The sequence below is a fragment of the Cygnus atratus genome, chromosome 6 (genome assembly GCF_013377495.2).
Source record: "Cygnus atratus isolate AKBS03 ecotype Queensland, Australia chromosome 6, CAtr_DNAZoo_HiC_assembly, whole genome shotgun sequence".
NCBI classification, from domain to species: domain Eukaryota; kingdom Metazoa; phylum Chordata; class Aves; order Anseriformes; family Anatidae; genus Cygnus; species Cygnus atratus.
In genome coordinates, this window is record NC_066367.1 from 1,093,020 (window position 1) to 1,113,472 (window position 20,453).

Genomic DNA, 20,453 nt, shown 5'->3' on the forward strand with positions numbered 1-20,453 from the left:
TCCCCCTCTGACAAGAATTTGGGACACAGGCACAAAGCACCACAGATCTGCTTCATCAAGTGACAGTTTAATTCCCTATAGAAAGGTGAAAAAAAAACCTATCTTACTGAAGATAAAACATTGCAGATAGTTCAATTCTTCTGAGAATACTTGGCTGGCTTACTCAGAGCCCCCTTATTTCACAACATAAAATTAAAATAGACTGTTTGGAGGGGAGAAAGTTTCTTTCCAACCCACTCTCTTTCACCACCTCTCCTGATTTGTGGTTAGACTTTCATCGGGAAATTTTACCTAGAGTATTTGCACAAAGCTTTGATATAACAGCTATGAAAAGATACTGCCTCTGAACAACCAGCCTCATACTCAGATTCCAACAGCTTCAAAATTCAAACTCCTCAGATCGGCGCTGAGTGTGGAGTCAGGTGCTACATGTCCCCTTTGCAAGGCGTGGAGTGATGCCTTGCATACACGCCAGGATGAAGAGCAGCCTCAACAGCATATTTGAGCTCACCAAGCCTGCCTACTTTCTGCTCACACCGACACCTGGTACACCAGCTGCCATGTGGCCATGAGGACACACTGCATTTCACAGGCGCTGAGCAGAGGATATTTGCTGGCAGACTGGGCTGCCCTGGCCATGTCTCTGCCCAGTCCAGCCACATACAAAAAAACAAACCCAGCTGAGGTCAAATGCACTCAGGTCTCCAGAGAGGTCTAGATCTAGGACAAGGCAGATCTCAGAAAACAGTGAGCAAGCCTGTCTGAGAAAGCAAGCTTAAAAGCTGGTGACCCAATGACAGCGTGGCAATGCCTAATGCCAAACATAAGACTTGATAGATCATTGTAATTAAAGCAGGTTCATTTGCAGTTGTATCATTGCAATATTTAAGTAGAAATTGTGATAACTTGGAGACCCCAGCTTTCAGGGCTATCTCACACCTAGAGGTCACCAACACCTGCTGCAAGGCTTAGCCTGATGCGGTGAGGGCCACCTTGCTAAAATCTGTACTCGTGATGGATTCCCAACTGCCTGGTGCACAAAGTACCCAAGAAAACCTTGCTTGGTCTCAAAACAAGTAAAATTATAAGTAAATATATCACAAGCATGCCTTTTATCAAACTTCTTGTCTGATACTTTTGTTGGAGAAGACAGATGTTACAATCAGCATTTGAATACGTGATTACTATTCCTTGGTGCATAAGAAGTTGCATACAAAGCCTGTGTTAACTTCAGTGCTGAGCCTCACACTCCTGGTCACACAAACTGTCCTACTCACCAGATAACCGCTCTGAATGTTGTGGGGCCCCTCAGGAAACAGAACCACCACAACCTTTGTGCACAAGAGCTGCCCAACTCAAGTCACTGCTCAGAGCGTGGCCCAACTTTTATTACATTTCTGTAGAGTTATTGCAAAGCAGTCTTTTGCCATATAGCTTGAATATGAAGCCCATGAGATCTGGCAGCAAGTTCAGAGGAACTGAAGCATCCAAGTTCTTTTCCGGTTTGTCTGCAAAACATGATACATGACATGTTTTGCTTTTGACAATCTGCTTTATTTGGCAGGCAAGACAAAAGGATTCAGTCATTGTCCAGTAAGACTTTCAAGCAGGAATAGCCAGGAAATTAGTGCAAGAACATTAAAAACAAACAGAACAAAAAAACAGGATTTGCCAACCCTGAATGAAGGCAGAGTTTATGCTCAAAATGCAACTTTCTTTAATTTTTTCTTAGCAAGAAGAAATAGAAATTCCGGGGCACCTTTTACTTCACTCAAATGATTCCTACTGATTCCACCATGTTCTTCCTTTGTATACTTAGCTGCCGATGATGTGTCACCATGGGACATATTGATCATGTTAGCTTCCTGAACTGTCTCTAGAAGAAACAGTGCATACCCATCCAGACAGGGCAACGGTACCACCGACAGCTGGGCTGGGCAATATCCACAAGCACCACAAGACAGGGGCAAAGAAGACACCCCAGGCATGAATGACCACACACCTGCAAAGGCATGGTCACCAGTTTCCCCAAATGAGCTGGCAGCAAGCTGGCACGCCAGCTGCCTTGTAGGCCCTGAGCACTCACGGTGAGCTAAGCAAGCAGGCAACCTCTGGCCCAGTGGCATGAAAAAGAAGAGAGAATTTCAGTGCCTGCTTCAGACAGATTCACACAGACAGGGAAGCCCCTTAGGCCTGGGGCTGTGTTGGAGCCACCGGCCACCTGTGTCCCTTGCTGCTTCCCTGCAGCATATTTCGAAGTACTCAGGGGGAAGAAATGCAGGTATCTTTCTGTAAAGTACACAGTGGTCAGTACAGCTGGAACAGCCTCCAGCCAGCCAGCAGAGCCACCGACTTCAGCTGCTGCAGTTTTATTTCAGCGCCAGTGACATCACTGAGCAAAGCCGTGACAGCATTAAACCTGTCACTCCCAGGCCCAGCGCTGCTACAGCAGCCAGTGCACCAGGTGCCAGACAGGCTGCTCAAGCCTTCGGCTGCTTCCACTGGATAACAGGTTCGTCTGTGCCAGAGGTGACACGCACATAGAGCTGTTGCGACCGTAAACACATGCAAGACTCCAATTTCTGGGGAAACATATCCACATCTGGGTAATCTCAAAGCTGTTATCTGTTTGATCTATGTTCTCAAGTCAGCATGGGAAGAAAATAGTGACTTTTTTTTTTAATACTTCACAGTTATAATCCCAGTGGCTCAGAAGCACTGCTGGGACAGTTTTGAGGCATAAATCATTCATTCATCAGACATAGGACAAGCAACAATCTTCAAAAGCAGTAAGAACCTAAAACCTAGAGGCTGTGTCACTTGGCACATTACTGAATAACCTTGGCCAACAATCCAGTGTACTGGAGTGTAATCTGGTTACTCTCCGGTTGTTTTCATATGAACTAGTTTTGTACTTAGAACATCCTGCATTCTGATTTTTATAGCTATACTTTTGTTGGAGCAAAAAGTCTCCAGACAAGATCAGGATCCTGTGGTGGCAGGACACTGAACATACAGTACTGTCACTGTCAGGAATGACTTGTGACAGAAACTGCCCGGGCCGGCTAGTAAAGTATCAATCATGTTTCAAAGGGGTGCACAAAGATTAGGCACTTTTCCCAAAACAACTCAGTATGTCTCAAACTCAGCTTTAGGCTTCAGAGGGCCAAGTCACTGCCTTCTCCACAGGGCAATTCTTCCTATCATGAATGATTGAGGCAGATTTTGCAAAGTTGCAGTAAAAACTTATTTTGCTTCTGACTGATTGGTAAAATTGCCTTGCTAGTGGTCATTTGGCAGGAAAGCAAACACTACAAGTGGGCTGTTTTTCCATCCCTTCAGATCTTTTAACATTTTCATAATGGTTTCAGTAGGGAACAGGAAATCTCAGAATTACTAAAAATAATAAAAAAACCCTACAACTCCTTTATTGCAATAGACAACTCTGAGTCATTAGCTCAGCTCGCCCTCAGCTAAGAGTTACCCCATTAAAATAAGCCCACTGAAACCGGCTGTGATCAACAGGACTTTGTTCTGCATCTAATTTACCCTGACAGTCTCTCTTCTATTTGAATCTCTTCAGGGAAGACAGATTCATCTGCCTGTGATTTCAGCTCTAGTCAAATCCCATGTCACCAAAGGTGACAAAGGTAATATTTTCTGCAATGTCCAGCTATTACCTGGTACTCCTCCATACCAGGCTCAGTTCATATCTTCCTCATTTATTCTGATTTAGATGCAAGCAGGACAGTTTTCATCCGGTAGTGCTTGAGAAACTCCATTCAAATACACTCTCCTTTCTGAACTTTTCAAAGTTCACTGCTGTTCTGTTCATTTTTGCCATATAAAGCCACAACCTTTCCTAAATGCCTGTGAACATAGGAGGAAAATACAGACTCTTCAGGTAACTCTACCTACAACTGATCAAATGCAGTCTGAGTGGTTGTGTCATTACTTCTAGTGCACTTCAAAAGAACGAAGCTTCTCTTCCATCAGAAATTCTTCTTAGAAATGTATGAAGTAAAATGAATATTTTGCATGCTGCATTCCCAACAGTCAAGCTTTTGAACAGTAAAAAGTTCTGAATAGCTCAACTGCTCAAATGACTTCTATTAATAATTTGTCAAAAGGATTCAGGACAACCTTCTTGAAGGCTTATTGATTGTTTTGAATCAACATACAAGATAATAGTTCTGGAACAGCATGTACAAAGCTGCCAAGTAAAAGTTTCAGATAATCATATTCATGAGGCCAGCAGAGGACACTAACTCCCAGCGCTTTGGTTAGTTTCCACACGATCTCTTTCCCCTGGGGTGTAAGATTAGCCAGAGAGAAAAGCAGTTACCTCTCATCTCTCAACCAGCCATCAGCACTGAATCTTGTATCACCACTACTGAGTCAGCTACAGATTGCAGCAACCTAAAGTCATGGCCAGGGCACAAAGGGAAGGAACCAAAAGGACAGGCCATGATGAAGTCCCTTACCCCTTCTTTGTCCATCTGCCTCTCTTCCTGCACTTCAGCCCAGGCAAGCAGGAATTCATAGCGCCCTGGCGTTCATAGGCACTGGCACTCTTGCTGCTCTGACATTTACACACGAGGAGGACCATGGTACCCAGCAGCTGGAAGGCAGAAGGTGGATTGAAATGTAAGGGCATGGAGCTGGGAGGGGCCAGTCTTGCCATGGGGCTACTTAGAGATTCAGTCAGTGTCCTCCACTACTGTGCACAGATCAGGAATGCTTACTGGGAGCCGGAAGTGCAATATAATGGCATAGCCGTGCATCCCAGGATAGAGGCATGCAGCTTGTCAGCCTGCAGGACAGTCGGGTCACACGGTGTGGAGCAGGGAAAGCTGACACATTTGGGATGAGGCAGCTGCCTCAGCCAGCCAAGCTACACAGGGATAAGAGCGCCTTTCGCAGAGGCAGAGAGAAGTGCTCTGTAATCTCTATGGCAACTGCCAGGGAGAAGCACTGTGCACGCTGAGCAGAAGAGAAGAAAGAGAAGGGAGAATAAAACCCAGGAAGCACAGCCAAGAAAACACTTAGCAGGGAAAAACCCACAAAAAAAAGGGAGAAACAAAGGTGGGAGAGGAGAGGCGCGGCCCACTGCTGCTGAAGGGGGAAAGCAAAGGGCTCAGGGGTAGTGTCCAAGGAGGATGAGGCCCTCGAGCCTCCCCATATGTGTCGTGCAGCCCGCTGCAGCTGGGCACGGCTCTCCAGCAGGCCAGCAAAAGTTCCCTGACAGTTTCGGAAGACACCAAAAAACAGATGAAATGCAAAAACTGCACAAAGGTCTTTAAGTCTGAGATGCCAGCAGTGCTGCAGTACATACATAATTTAAGGCTTGAAATATTCATTTTACTCAAGCCACAGATGAATATTAAGCTCAGATAAAGATGCCAAATAGAAGGTGAATAAATGATATTCACTGAAATCCATCTGAAACAATGTAAAATAAATACTGAAAAACGGCAGGCCAAGGAGCATGCCAAACCTGTCTGACTTTTGCTTTATGTTTGCATCAGAGTGCAATGAAATAGTAGTTTTGATTCAAAGTAGACACATTTGTTCAGCTTTCTCTTGTCCAGAAAGGCTTCATTCTGTACTGTCTAGAAGTCAAGGTGAAAAATTCACTCCTTGCTTCCTGCACAGTCACAGCACAAGAATTTATGCTCCTCAAAATGGAAACAAATCTTTGCTTGGTCCAGGTCACCTGGAGACTCCTTCTATGATGTCCCTATTTGTCTCCCCTCTGTTAGTGAGCAGACATACATATGCCCTAATGATTTGAGAGAAAGAGTGGAGGAGAATGCCTGCAGACCTCTTTTTATATATAAAAGAGAAAAAAAAGTCATTTAAAAATCTCACCCTGTGTATGTGGTGTGGGCTCTCTAGTTGCCTGAAATAGTTTCTCAGTTACAGCAACAGGGTGGTGTGCACCATTGACCTCTGTGATTCAGAAGAAAACACAAGTGCAGAAGCCTTGCCGAGCAGAGGAATTAACAGCACAGCCTCTTCCAAGCTGGGAGGACATTCACTTAGCACAGAAAATCTCTCTGCTGCTCATGCAAACAGATGACAGGCTGCCAGCTGAGCAGCGGGTCAGAGACTTACTCCAGGCTGAATGAGGTCCAGCTCTGACCTTCTCAGCATTTGCTAGTGAATGTATGGACTCACAGGACAAGTTCTTTCCATGTAGTGCCAGCAAAACCTAGAGCAAGGCTTCCCAGGCTGAGGTGTATCTGTGTTCCCTTCAAGGTGAAGGCAGGAAGAGCTTTTCCCCGGAGACGATGGGAAGCAGGAGGATCCACCTGGCACAGACATGGAGCTACTGCCCCACCTTGGGGCCAGAGAGGGAAGGCCTGAGGCAGTCACCTCCCTCACCTTGGCCACAGGCTGGCTTAGGTCCCCCAAGCTGTGACCTTGCAGCTGCAACCTCCTCAGCGGTTGCCTTTCTGCAAGGGACCTGCCCTGGGCCTCAGGCACTTCGATGAAGACCAGCCTTGGGCTGGGTCCCCTCCACAGCTCATGAGGCTGGGAGCTGGTGAGCGCTGGGGGCCCAGGACTGGTTAAAGGAGTTGCAGCAACAGTGCTGCAAAGCCACATGTACAAGGAGGCAGCTTTGCACCATGCTCATACACTCACATGGCCAAAAACACTGTCACCCCTCTGCTGTGCAGGCTGTACTGCGTGCTGCTCAATTAAAATGTAGGATCTGGCCCATCTGCAGACAGGTTGTAGCTGGAGAGAGACCCAACCACCAGCCAGTGCCTCTGCCCTCTCTTCTTTTTGGCAAGACCAAGAGCAATGAAAGCACGATCCCACATTGACTGCTGGGGAGTAACTGTGCAATAATCTGCTGCAGCTCACATTGCTGCCCAATTCATCAATGCACCAGCTAATTTACAAGCGGGAGATTGGCGTCATCTGTGCCCTGAGATGAGCTGTGAAAGAAACTACTGCCATATAGCTCAGCCAAAGCACAAGGGATTATAATGATAAAACATAGCCTCACAGATTGAGTTTTCTTTACCCCAGAGCACACTGGTTAAGCGCCCTGCTCTCTCACCTTACCGTGGAGCAGAACCTGTGTGCTAACTTGCCGGGAGCTGCCCGGCACTCCATGGGCAGTCCTCCAGCTCAGTGCTTGTCAACAAAGAAATTTAGTCTGCATTAACTAGCATCTGAACTTAAGGCAAATCTGTTAAACTATATCAAATGCTGTTGGGGATACTCACATTCCTAATTACTTCAGCCTTAATTAGATTGATCTTAACTAAATTCTAAATCTAGGACATTTTAGCTGTCCATGTATTCTTAACACTATTCAACCACTGGCAACCTGATACCACATTCACTTTTTCTTGTGTACAGACAGACAACCAAGTTATAAAGTATCAGCTGAGTTCTCAGTAGTATATATATATATATATACACTATACTATATATAATTTTTTTTTTCCTTTTACAAGAAGATTCATTGACCTGAAGAAGGATTACTAAGTGGAAGACATCACATTCGGGCTACCCCAGGCAGAAATTCTTACTAATCTTGGCTAACCTTACACCTGCTTAAACTCTGTTTTCAAAAACTTCTGTTCAATCAGTTCAGAAAAAAAAAAAAAAAGAAAAAAAAATTCAAAAGAAAGACTGATGTCATTAATTACCTTTAACCTTCATCAAATCTCTCTCATCTGTCGTGAAGAAAAGCTTAATCTCCTTTAAAAGCTTTTCTTGGACTTCGTGGTTCGTGGAGGATAGGGGATTGTGGCCTGCACAGGGCATGTGAGTGCCACATTATGTTCCCAGAGAGGTTTGCTTCCCTGCTCTGCCAGGCCTCGAGTCCTCATTAGCCAACCCCCCCCCGCTTTCTGTCTCCATGTCTCCCACACACCCAGTGAGGGCACCCTGCTGTGCCTGATGGATATGGGGAGCAGAAACGATGCATGGTGCTACAGTGTTAGAATAACAAGTCCCAGCCTTCGGAGTCTAAAAGTTGCATGGGAGCCCTTCCAGGAAAATAGGACAAACCTTGAACAGACACTACAAAAAAAGGTGATTTCATGGCCTATTTCCCTCCAAAATGGCAGAAAGCAATACCCAGTAGGGACCTCGCAGGTTTAAGGTGCCTTCTGCAAGAAGCAGACAGAGCTGAGCTCTCAGTTGCTAAAATATGCCATGAGAGCAGAGGCTGCACACCTTCACCATGCCACCCTGCAGCCTGGCCATGCCTACAAGCCACCCCGCAGCACCAAGCAGGCACACATGCTGCTCTGTCCTCACTCAGGGGCTGACCCTCTGCCATGGTGGGATGCAGAGGCTGGGCTCTGAGTCTCCCTAGCACAATGGGCTCTGAGTCTCCCTGGCACAACCATGCGGGCAGTGGCACTAAATCCCTGTCCAATGCCTCAAGCATTCTGGGTGCTGCTAGAGGCAATTTTCTGTCCAGCCACCCGTTTTAATGGGATGTGCAGTTAAACAGATTCATCCTTTCAGCTTCACTCTGCAGAACCTTCACTCTCAAGCCGCTGCTGCTCCCATCCTGGGGAATTACAGTCACTCTATGTTTCTCTCTTGCAGGCAGGAATGTTCATCAGAGAAGTAGCTCTTGGCAAGAAAAGTGTATAATCTAGAAAGCCACCTGCTCAGCTTTCATTCTTTGAACTCCCAACAATCAATTTGCCTTCCCTGGGAGAAGGTGCAATTGTTTTCAATGGAGGAGGAAATAGAGCGTTCATGATATGCTGTAAAAGCACTGCGGGTCTCAGGGAAAAGGTTACTCACTCTCACCAAGGCAGCTGAAACCTGTTACACAGGAGCAGCAGAGACACCCTAGGATCCCTGATGCTGACTTACCAAATTTCATTTCATTGTTCTTGTGCCTGCTTCAGTCTCCTGAAGATCATCTTCATGCTCCCATCAAGTCAGGTTGCAGCATTGCTACCATATCACACAAGATGTGGCACTTTTTACCCTCTTAACAGGTCTCCATTTTCTCCCCATAGCTTTGCTCCTGGCAGAAGCACTGCTTTCAGCTGCTTGTCTGAGATTTATATCTCTTGGGCTGGGCAGCACTGGCTGTGGATGGCCCAGTTTTGCTCTGTCCACTGCAGGAGCCCCTGTGCCCCCTTGCAGGAAGCTCCCAGTCAGAGGGTCCCATGCAGGCATGCACCGAGCCTTGGGCGGTGCCTGGCCTCTACAAGACCCATCTCAGAGCACCATCTCCATCCCCCTTGCTGTCTAGGACAAGGCAGGCCCTTACACTACCTGCTGCCTCAGGTACTAGGGACACATGAACAGCTCTTTTTTTTTTGGCTGGCTAGCTGGGATCCAGAGACCCCAGTGTGTAAGGCTGCCCTATAAAAATTCCTCAGCAGGCCTAAGGTTCTTTCCCATGCACATCATTACCAAATGCTATTTAGTTGATTTTCACATCCATTTCACATAAATAATTGGAAGAATTAAAACTGGTGCCATCCTGTCTTCATTAATGCTGTTGTCTGACTCTACATTGGAGACTTTCATCTGTCCTTGATTTACTGCCTGGTAGAAACAATTTTCCTGTGGACATTTGTGTTCATTTGATGTCAATTATGACCTTTAAGCATTAAGAAAAATCCCTCAGCAACAGCCGTTATTCACAAAAAGAGCGTGACAGACCATGGTGTCAGTTTTCAAATAACACGCCTCCTCAAGAGAGGAAAGAATTCCAACTGAATCATGGCTGCATGTTTATTACAGTCACCTTACTAGGAAATATCAACTTAGAGTCAATAACAAACAAACAAACAAACAAAATCTCCTTTACTGTGGAAATGACACACCCTGGCACAAGTAGAAGCATTGAACTCAGCAGTACCATTCGGTGGCATCAATTGTTGTGCACTCATGACTCTTCCAGTACATCCCAAGACAGGGGAACACCACTGAAATAAAATTCACTGTTTTCAGAGTCCCCAGTGGGAGGGGCAAAGAAAGCAAGAAAAGCAAGTATCAAATGCAAAGGTGCAAGCAGGTGGTTTTCATATTTCAGCAACTAGGTTAACTCTGCCAACTCACGGAGCCCAGCATGCTGACAAATACCTGAAGATAATACCTGCGTCCCAGTGCACCGGCTGTCAGATGGAGCAGTGCAGAGGAGACTCAAAGGCTGCTCCTGGAGAGCTGTTCTGGGGCAGCCCTGCCACACTGCCCCAGGGCTGAGCTCTGCAGGCGGCCTCAGCCCAGGGACAACCTTCCTTTGCAAAACAGTTGATACAACACAGGGCTGAAACACCAGAGGGGCAGAGCAGCCTGGCGGGCAGTACATTTGGATGTTTTCACAGCTCCTGACACACAGGTCCCCAGGGCTGATGGATCATGGGCGGTCACCAGCGGACATCCTGCCTCTGCTCAGACCCTAAATTCTGCAGCAGGGTTTCCAGAAACACAGGATCAACTTGTGTTGCCATAAGGGACATGGACAAACCTGAACCAAACAGTATTGACCCATGCTGGAGACAAAACACACGCTCCGATGTCCTTTGCTGCCTCTGCATTGTGCCAGCTGTTCAGGTGCCCCTCTCACCTCTCCCCAGCCTTTCTGCTGCAGCCCATCACCTCCCAGTCTCTGTGAGGTGTGAATATCTCAGCAAGGTGAGATATTCAGAAAGAGTGGTGCTCTTTTTCAGTAGTGTAGCTGTGCTGGCTTTAGAAAGTACATCAACACTAGAAACAAATGGATTTGCCAATATCAATATGTTCTTCAATATTTTGTTCCTGCCCCTCCAGCACCCTGACTCATTTTTCAGTTTCAGAGAACCCAGCTACAAAACACAGCAGCAGCTGATGCTTTGGCCTATTTGCTTTGTGTGGCAGGGAGCAGCAGCATCACTCACCCTCTCCTTTGTGCGTGGCATGCTAATGCTGCAACTGGAAAGCTCCTGCTGCTCTCTGCTGCCAGTACCCTTCTCCATCCACTAGCATCATAAATAATCACAGCAGCTCCTGCTGTCTGAATCATAATTTGTATCTCTTTTCTAATTGTATTATATGTAGCTGGCCCACCAGACCCATCTGAGAAAGCATACAAATAATTCATCTATATTCTTCCACTCTCCCCATATGTACTTCCAGACAAACCAGATTAATACTGGCTTTGCCTACTTCTAAACTCATCTCCATCCAGTATATCTAAGTATCTTATTTAGCTGCATTTTCAGCTGCCATCTGAAATTGATGCTTTGCTTGGCATATTCAATCTCTTCCCATATTCTAAATTCTTGGTTAAATTCAATTCAGAGACCAAGGATGAACTATAGGCATTCAGTCAGGTTGACTTTAAGGGCTAAGACTTTGGGTCAAAAACGATCATCAGTTTTATCCTACAAAAAAGAATACCTCACTATTATTGCAAGCAAAAATATCTAAAATGCTCTTAATGGCACATTGTATCATTGAAGCACAGCAATTTTGTGAGTTTTACATGCCAGTGTCAAATGAGGTGATTTAATGAGGTATCACTTAAGACTGACTGACACCTGCAGCCAGGAACTGCACTGGACAGTACACTCCTACCTGCCAGGCTGGAGCACCAAACCACATACACACAGCATCAACTGTGCCACGGCCCCAAACCCATCCAGCTCCAGAGGGCTCCCACTGCTGGAAATGCCTCTTGGTCCCAGGGCCGCAGCTGCAGGTCACCCCATCCTCTTGCCTTCTTCCACGGCTGTGCTGCAGCCACACCAACCCACTGATCTGGGACAGAGCCACTGTGCCCCCAGCCCTCACCAAGATCTGTGGAAACCTCTGCTGGTAGAAACCAGTCCCACCAGTTACCAACCCACTCCGTGCCCCAAGTGCCCCTCTCCACCAGCACAGCGAGGGCAACGGCTGCTCCTGGGGGCTCTCAGCTGGCTCTCGCCCACGCAGCCCCCCAACAGCCCACATTCCTCCCCGCATGTGACACATGTCGACCCTCCACCTCCTCTCCCTGCATGCTTACTCTTGGCCTCAAGCGTCACGTTTGCTTCCTGAGCCCACTGTATTTGTGTCTTAATAAATTAATGGGCCCCTGCTGCACAGTTTAACAGGGAAATTACTTCTAACACCAGCAATAATTCAAACTTGCCTTTGCATTCATTTTTCTTCCAGTTTCCAGAGCAGAGTGGTATGCACTGTGTGCAGCACGCAGCTGTCAAATCTAACACTTCTTCCTGCTCATGTGTTGTCTGCAGAGATTTTGATTTCTGCACGTTCTCTTGAAATTACCCTATGAATATTTTCTGCAAAAGCAATTTATTGTTCATAAACTACTTCAAATAATCAAAGAGAACAGAAAATCCTCATTTAAAACATGACCCGTTTCATCAGGGCATGTTCACACAATATTTTCTGTTGCGCAGGAACAGCTGGTGAGATAGCTCTTGCATCACATTTCTTGCCTGACTGCTGACATCTTGGTTACTGAACTTGCATACTCCTCAACATTAAATTAAAAAGGAAACATCTTTTATCAGGGACCTGTTCTGGAAAGCAAACACAAGAATACTCAGCCTGAATCTATACAAAGGCAACTCAAAGAATGGTGCCAGATTATTCTCACACATGGGGCTACCTTGGGATTTTCATACCTGCCCTGGGAGGAGACGGGGGACATCTTAGTGCCTGGTGAGGCCTCCACCTAAAGAGCTCCCTTCAAAGCTATCCCCACCACCTACCTCCTCTTATGCAAGATGTCCGTAACACAGCCGAGCATTATAGGTGCAGACATGGTAAGGATTTTCTCCCACATTTGGAATTTGGAGAATAATTTTATTAGTGACCCACAAAACAGCAATAACCTAGCCCAGGCCTCTCTAAGCCAGATTTAGTTCCCCAGTTTCTGCAGCAGTGGCTAACACACCCAGCACGCAGGTCTTCCAGCTCTCCGTTCCCACATCAGGCGCTCGCCTGCTCCTCACGCACAGGTTGCTCCCCAGCAGAGCCACAGTCAGCTGCGCATGAATATGAGACAAAATCAAAATCCCCCCTTAAATAACTGTTCCTTCAGTGCTGTTCCTGCCCATCACATCCACTTCTCATGCGTCCCAGGAGATTCAAAGTAAGTATTTCTGGAGTGAACCCTGCTGCCTGAAATCATTAAATCATCCTCTGTTCCCAAGTGCACGTTCACAGTGCCCAGATGTTTTTGTATCTCACAATCACCTTGCCTCTGCTAAGCACCGCTCTTCACAAGAAGTAAATCTCAGATTTATTGAACGCATACATCATCTGCTGCTGCTGCAGTGTGAGCTGGGACCAACACACTCAGTCCCACAGCAAGAAGGAGGAGGGGAAAAGAGAGCGCTCCTGCAACCCCATCACCTTTTCGTTTAACGGCCCTTCCTGAGTTAGCCCCTGTGTGAGGCTGCTGTCTAGTGCAATAGGACTGGGATGGAGGCCAAGGAGGCTACGACCCAATGTTTTAGTCTGAACCGACAGACGGAAGAGATGGATTATTATACAGGAAAGCTCTCGCCATGCATGTAATTATCTGATAATGAGCTATTTTGGGAGATGAATCTCAGAAGGAGGAACACACAAAGTTCTCACCTTGTTTGCACTGGGAAGCTGCATTATTGCTTTAAAAGTGGGGAATAAAATCCATGAAGAACAACACAGAAAAAGAAGTGTAGAAGCATGGTGCTTTAACTCGTGCTGAGCTCAGGAGAAGGAGGGGGAAGGGGTCAGTCCTGCTGGTCAAGCCAGCATGTAAAATTTGGTAAAAAAAAAAATCCCTGCTGATTTAAGATTAATAAGGTCCATGAATGGCTGGACTAATTCAGACTCCTTTCCTGTTCCTCATGTCTGGATTCCTTCATGTATACAAGAAGCAAAATACAAATGAAACCTCTGTGTCTTCTCTTTCCCTCGTGGGTCACGGTGCTGAACACAGACAGAGGTCACACTGCAGCCTCGTTGCAGGGAAGGGGCCGTCAGGGCTCTGAGATACTTGTCCCATCTTTTCTCAGGAAATCTGCAGGAACTTATTAACACCTTTGACCAAACACTCCACCACACTTGACCAAAGGTGCAGTTTAGCAGGTGCCAGACACAGAAGCGTGTGGACAATGTACTCCTGAGTGTTGGTGGAAGCGATGCCCTCAGGAGAGGACAGCAGGTCGAGGCTCAGCCCTCCTCACACTTGTTGATTCCCCTGTGTTCACTGGCAGGAAAGGATTTGTCGGACACTGGTGCTGCAGGACAGCCCAAACACAGCACTGGATGTTCTGAGAGCATCAGCACACTTCAAAGGGGCTTCAGAAATCCATAACCTAACCTACACTTGGGAAGGAAAAAATCATTACTTATCTTACAGATGAGAGAATGACACAGAGAAAATAAATATAAAGATTAAGGACTCAGTGGCAGAGTGGGAAGAAGTACCCAGGTAAATTCATTCCTGTACTCCCTCTAGCAGACATCTTTGCATGCCAGTCTGCTGAGAGCTTCTCTGATTTCTCTTGCCAAACACACTGTAAACAACTGCAAATACCTATAAACCCTTTCCTACCATCACTTCTGCAGAAGTAATTGCTATAGATCATATCTGCCCATTCAGGTGGGAAATGAGGCATATCATACTGACATGGAGCAAGGAGAAGGTTGTACAACTGCAGGAAGCCAGGCATGTCATGAAGCCCTTCCTGGCAGGCCATGCAGTCCCTCATACGTTGTTGCCATGAATGCTGGATATGATCTTTCCCATGTCCTCTCTTTCAAGGCTGAATTTTTATTACACTGGTGGCCACTAGCATCCTTTCCCAGTGACTTTGAAAGGTGCACAAAAGAAGGCGAAATGGACTTTTGCCACCAGCCCCTCTTCACACAGGAGGGAGCACAGGGCTGCTCCAGCCGCGGGGCTGCAAGTGCCAGTGCCTGGAGTGGTCCCAGCTGCTCAGGGCTCTCTGGGGCACGCAAAGTTTTCTTCTTGTATTTCAGCACAGAGAGACACAGCCTGAGACTGGTACGGGACATGATCTCAATGCTAAATATAGTATGAAAAATATGTGCCTGCGTGCTATGGGATTTCTGTCCAGCCACCATCTTCTGGTCCAGCAAATGCATATAGACCAAGTGCTGTGTGCTACCTCTTGCAACTTCAGCACAGAAAGTAAGCCCTTCTCTCCTTTTCCGCAGCAACTTCGACCTTCTGAGAGAAATGCCTTATGAAGACTACTTCTTTCACAACTGGTGGCATTAGGTTAACAATTTCCGTCCTCCTTAATTGTAAATTCTGAAGGTCAAGTGTTGTTTTTCATATAAACACAACCCATGATGAAATAAAGAAGGTAACCCAGGAGGGCAAAACGTGACTATGCACCATGATCTGAGCTTTAGGCCTTGCATGAAACGAGACACTCCTTCTCTGAACCTTATTGAAGGCTAAATACACACTCATAATCTAACGAAGAGATAAACAGAGGATTTAGGACTGGATCTGAACATATATGGCAAGTTTTTCTTAAATGGTATTTAAGGTGTCTGAGTTACAACCTTTGCATTAATACAGTTCCTGTTCAAGCAGGACCTTATCACAAGCAACTCACCCACCCTGAGTCTCACTGGTTGCCTTCTGTGTTAAAACACTTTAAAAACATGGGTCAAAGTTGTCTCATAGCTTTACTCTCTCAGTAATGTGCAACATGAACATAATAGTGTTATTAAGAAGTCAAAAATAACACAATAGCTATTTAAGATTCTCCAATGGTCAAACTTTCAGCAATTACTTTTTGTTAAGTTCAGAAAATTAGCATATTTGTTAATCAAATTAATTTAAAAAGTAGCTTTTCAAAATAAAAGCAATGCTTTAAATAAATATAGTCTTTTTTATAACCATAAAACACTTAGTTCTGTTTAGGTAACACAAATACTACACTTGAGCACAGCACTTAAATGATCGAAGTGAACATTGTGAGCATACATGAGCTGGACACTGGGAAGGACAGGGATGCAATGCTTTGGGACGTTTTCTGTCTCCCTTCTACAGCGTCACAAAAAGGCATCCAATCCTCAGCGCTACCCTAAACACCTGACATGTGCCAGACATTTGTAACTGCTGCACATAATTGCTGGTACCCTGTTTTTTCCCCAAGCTATTTCTCTAACACTACATCCATAGCAGTTCTGCAGCCTTGTTTCAAATTTCTAGCACAGCATGATTCTTAACCAGAAACAAAAGGCCAGATCCTGCCCGTTTTATCCCCCTGACTTCAACAGGATCACTAAGTAGAAGAAGGCAAGCAAGATCTGACCTCTCACACCTCTTCCAGTAAAGCTCAGAGTTTATGAAATTTATAAAATCTTCCTTCCAATACTTGCACCATCGGGCGTTTCAGAAGGACCTGAAGCTCACCTTCAGAGTTCACAATCACTGAAGAATATTCACAGCTCCTCGTAACTACAGGGCTGACTAGCTACGTTCATCACTACACGAGTTAAATGCCTATCAGCAAAGACTGTAGCTGTCCTGCAGATCTACAAGGTAGCAATGATTCACTAGAATGAAATAAATCAGCTAGTTCTTACATTAATGTCTGTTATATGGATGTACCCCAAAGAGCAGTTTGCTAAAATTCAGTGAAATGTACACCTGAAATCTAATCATAATCTATCCAAAAATTCTGATCATTTAATATATCCTTTGCTTGAATTGTTCATTAAAAATCATGTTTAGGATCTGCAGCAAACCTCTGTTTTTGCCCTGACAAAAACAGCCGTTAGTGACATTTGTCGATGCACTTTGTTTGTTTAAACAACTTAACAGTAATATAACCTGTAAGTTAAATGATAAACGCTGGAGAATAAAATAAAGCACAAAACTGATACAAGTACTCTCTATTTGTTTTGATCTTCAGAATGAACAGGCCTATTCAAAGATGAGAAAGGAATAAATTAGCAAATGGCTAATGTAACACATGAAAGGGCGTCTACAAGATTTGCATGTGCGCACATATGCGCACTTGCGTACAGACAGCTTGGCTTCATTAGAAATCTCACTACCAGAGTTTAACTTAGATAAATTTACTGCATTAAAATACTGACATTGTGAGGATTTTAATACTATCGACACCCTGTAGAGGGCATTCCTGTGTGAATTTTTAAATGCTTTAAAAAAATAGTTTAGAGTTATTGAAATCTGTGACAAACGCGACAGTTCTGCCTCTGATCACAGCCTCCCATTCTCATCTCCTGTATCCTTCTCCTGTATCGCCTCCAGGCACCGTTTTGACTTTGCATCTGCAAGCCCGCTTCCAGTTTTGCTCAGTCCGCAGGACAGACAGGCCAGCTGGATCTGCTTCATGTTCTCCAGGGCTTCATTCTTGGCATTCTTCAGGAGGTCACCTTGGCCCTGAGGATGCACACACAAACAGGCAGAGAGAGTCAGGGATCACACACATTGCTTGGGACCAAAAGCAAGAATACCACTCTCATGTGTCTGCTGAATTGTTCAGTACCATGGAATGTGACCCAGGTCCTCTTTCAAATCCCCTCTGCCCCCTTGAATGCCACCCTTAGTGGAAGGGACTGAAGCCCCTTGTGCAGCTTGGCTCACCAGGGAAGGCAGCAGCCAGCACACTGGGAAGGGTGAGTGTGATGGGTACCAAACTTCCCCTTTCCAGAACACCCCTTGGGAGGCAATTTGGACTGCTGTAAGGAGCCCGTCACCTCCCAAGAGCCTGTCCCTGCAGGGAAATGGACTCTCTTCTTCCACAGTCAATAGCAAGGTCCTGCCAAAGACAGGGCAGCACATGGTACCCTCTCCTTGTGCCACTTCTCCATCCTCATGAGAACACCCCTCATGTCAGATCGCAAATGGCAATGACTGCAGGTACCCAGCCAGGGTCCCTTACAGGCCATGAGACTCCAGTTACCCACCCCTCCTTGCACCTGGACTTGCTATCCAGCCTTTAGCAGAAGCAGGCCAAACTGCATGGTTATAAGAAGCAGGACAGCCTGTAACACCACAGTGAACCCATCCAGACCACTCTTAAGACCTTCATTCCAGCGCTTTGGAATGAAAGAATAAATGAGTAAAAGCCTAATTTTATATCTGCTCAAAGCATGCAAGGGTGAAGTGACTAACAGACTGTCAATCCAATTCATAACTACCAGGAAAAACATGTTACATGAGATTTATATTAAAGTTTGCGTTCAAAAATGCCAAAATGAATATTTATGCAATATTGATATCTCAAGTGCCATAATACAAGATTCTGGTGCTAGAGGATACAAATAAATAAAAACCAGGAGATGCATCTGGTAATTAAAATTTAGTATCACTAAGAACTTGAGCTGCTCTTCTCCTAATGTCACCCGAAGTACAGCCTAAAATACACCACTTTGTGCAGCTGTTTGTGAGCATATTCAGAAGGAATAACCATGCTGACTGAAATGTCACATTCACATCCCTGCAACCTAACCTGACCTCCTGCAAGCACAGATGCGTTGTGAGGTCTCACAGGAGACAACAGATGTTATGGCAAGAGCTGGGGCACACTGGAAGGGCGAGTGACCAACTCGCCTTCAGTTTTCAAAATAAACCAGATGTGTTGGAGAGGAGACAACACCTTCCAGCAGTGGGAACACCTCAGCTCTCCCTTCCCCAGCGATGAGAGGAAGGAGTTTATCTGACACTGATGACATTTCCCTTTTTGTCAGTGCCTGGCACCAGGCTTGCACCGACTGAGCCTCTGTTAACAATGTTCACAAGCAAGAAACAATGGTGGCTTGCAAGTCCCCTGGCACTGGTAAACACCACGAGGGAAACAACGTCAGCCAGAGATGGCATCCTGCACCCGAGGAGGTGATTGCCTCATCTCCTGGTGACATGACTTTGTCCCTGCTGAACAACACAAATCACTGTCCAGATGCTAGGAATCCAACTTAATGCTAGAATAACGAAGAGCGCAGGGACTGAGCAAGCAGCTCCGTGCTGTTTGGTATGGAGCACTTTTTAAGAGATTTGTATCTCGGCAGCGTGACAGTTATGGGAATACACAGATGAACAGCTTGGAACCCAGCAAGCAGGCATGGCTTGAAAAAACAAGACAAAATTTACACAGCACATACTTCACATAGCTGCGATCTTGTCTTTAGGACAAAGGTTGGGCTTATGTTTAAAGGTGGTAGGCAGGGATTCAAGAGCCCCCTACCTGCCTCCAGTGCCCAGCACGGCCCACTGTCTCTGTCTGCAGATGGATGGGGATGCAAGCCAATACTGTAGTGAGAGGGACAACATGCCACAGCATAGCCAGAGAGTTCCCACAGCAGCATCACTAATGACACAATGTCAAACACGGCGGTAGATTCTTCATTACACAGATGCAATTTAAAGTACTTTGGTTTTAGAATGAAATAGATCCAGCTGCAGCAGGGCTGGTTGCTAGTTCTTTTGTGTCACACATACGGGACTGCAGACACTGAAGGTTGCACCAATGAGCTGCCAATTAGTGTGACGACATTTTGCAGCCTTAAATTCTCTGAGTAAAAAACTGTCACTACATATTCATGTACAGGAACAGAAAAATCCCCTGAGCACAAAAAAGCAACACAAAATAGACAACCCTACAGCACCATGAACAACTACACCCAAAACCTGAGAGAGCCAGTGCAACGGAGAGGTGAAATGATGCTGCTGACGATGATGAGGGAGGCCCAGCACATGGAAGCATGTCGTGTCCCCTTAGTTGGGGTGTCTAGGGAAAGACTTCTAAGAGCTTGTTCTCTGCTGCAGCATGGCTAACGCTTCCCTGGGCAGTGGGAGCAGTCACATATGCTGTGCATGGAAGAGGAGGATTTCCTGTCATATAGCAGCAGAAGATGAATACAGCTCCATAAGCTGATACAAAAAGAGCTTCAGCTGAGCCTACATTGCCTTCTTATGTTCTGTTCCTTCACAGGGAGAGGGAAATCTTTCTCAGGGTGGCCCATGAGCTGTATCTTTGCTTAGGGTCTCTCATTTGAGACACGCATTTAAGGGAAGCTGTTTAGGATCTGATAAACCCAGTTGGAGGACAACAGCCTCAGCCCATCCTGCCAGAACTCATTTCTGAAGTCACCAGAAGCCAAGAGACTTCACAGCCAGTGTGACAGTGCTGAGCCATCAGCTCTCCCTTATGCATATTCTGATTTCACATTTAAGTAACCAGGCAATTCAGATTACAGGTTTCATTCGAGGCAATGCATGACATGTCTTCTGGTTCCAAGAAGAGAAAAACTCCTCCTGAGCATACTTCCAATGTTTTGAAGATATTCTTATTTTGCAGTGATCTAAAAACAGAAATGGACTTATCAAAAGAGTGCAATTCCATTCATGTGCAGACCAATTGATTTATGTCTTAGTTCCCTTGTGCTTTTTATTTTTAAACAGTTGGTTTGTTTGAGCAAGCTGAAAGAGCAAAAATGATTTTGAATCATCTATCACA

The 20,453-nt window shown here is 45.7% G+C and overlaps 3 protein-coding genes across 6 annotated transcripts in view; 2 read left to right on the forward strand and 1 right to left on the reverse strand.

Moving 5' to 3' along the window:
* The window catches only part of SF3B1 (splicing factor 3b subunit 1), a 426,274-nt gene that overhangs the window by 63,520 nt on the left and 342,301 nt on the right, over positions 1 to 20,453 (forward strand). The window lies entirely within an intron of this gene.
* HSPD1 (heat shock protein family D (Hsp60) member 1) overlaps positions 1 to 20,453 on the forward strand; it is a 388,176-nt gene that overhangs the window by 63,520 nt on the left and 304,203 nt on the right. The gene's annotated exons all lie outside the window — the stretch shown is intronic.
* Positions 15,835 to 20,453, reverse strand: part of PLCL1 (phospholipase C like 1 (inactive)) — a 78,514-nt gene continuing 73,895 nt past the window's right edge. Inside the window, exon 6 of the mRNA XM_035569916.2 lies at positions 15,835 to 17,377. Coding sequence (XP_035425809.2) covers positions 17,195 to 17,377 — 183 coding nt within the window. The 3' untranslated portion in view covers positions 15,835 to 17,194. The remainder of the gene's footprint in view (positions 17,378 to 20,453) is intronic.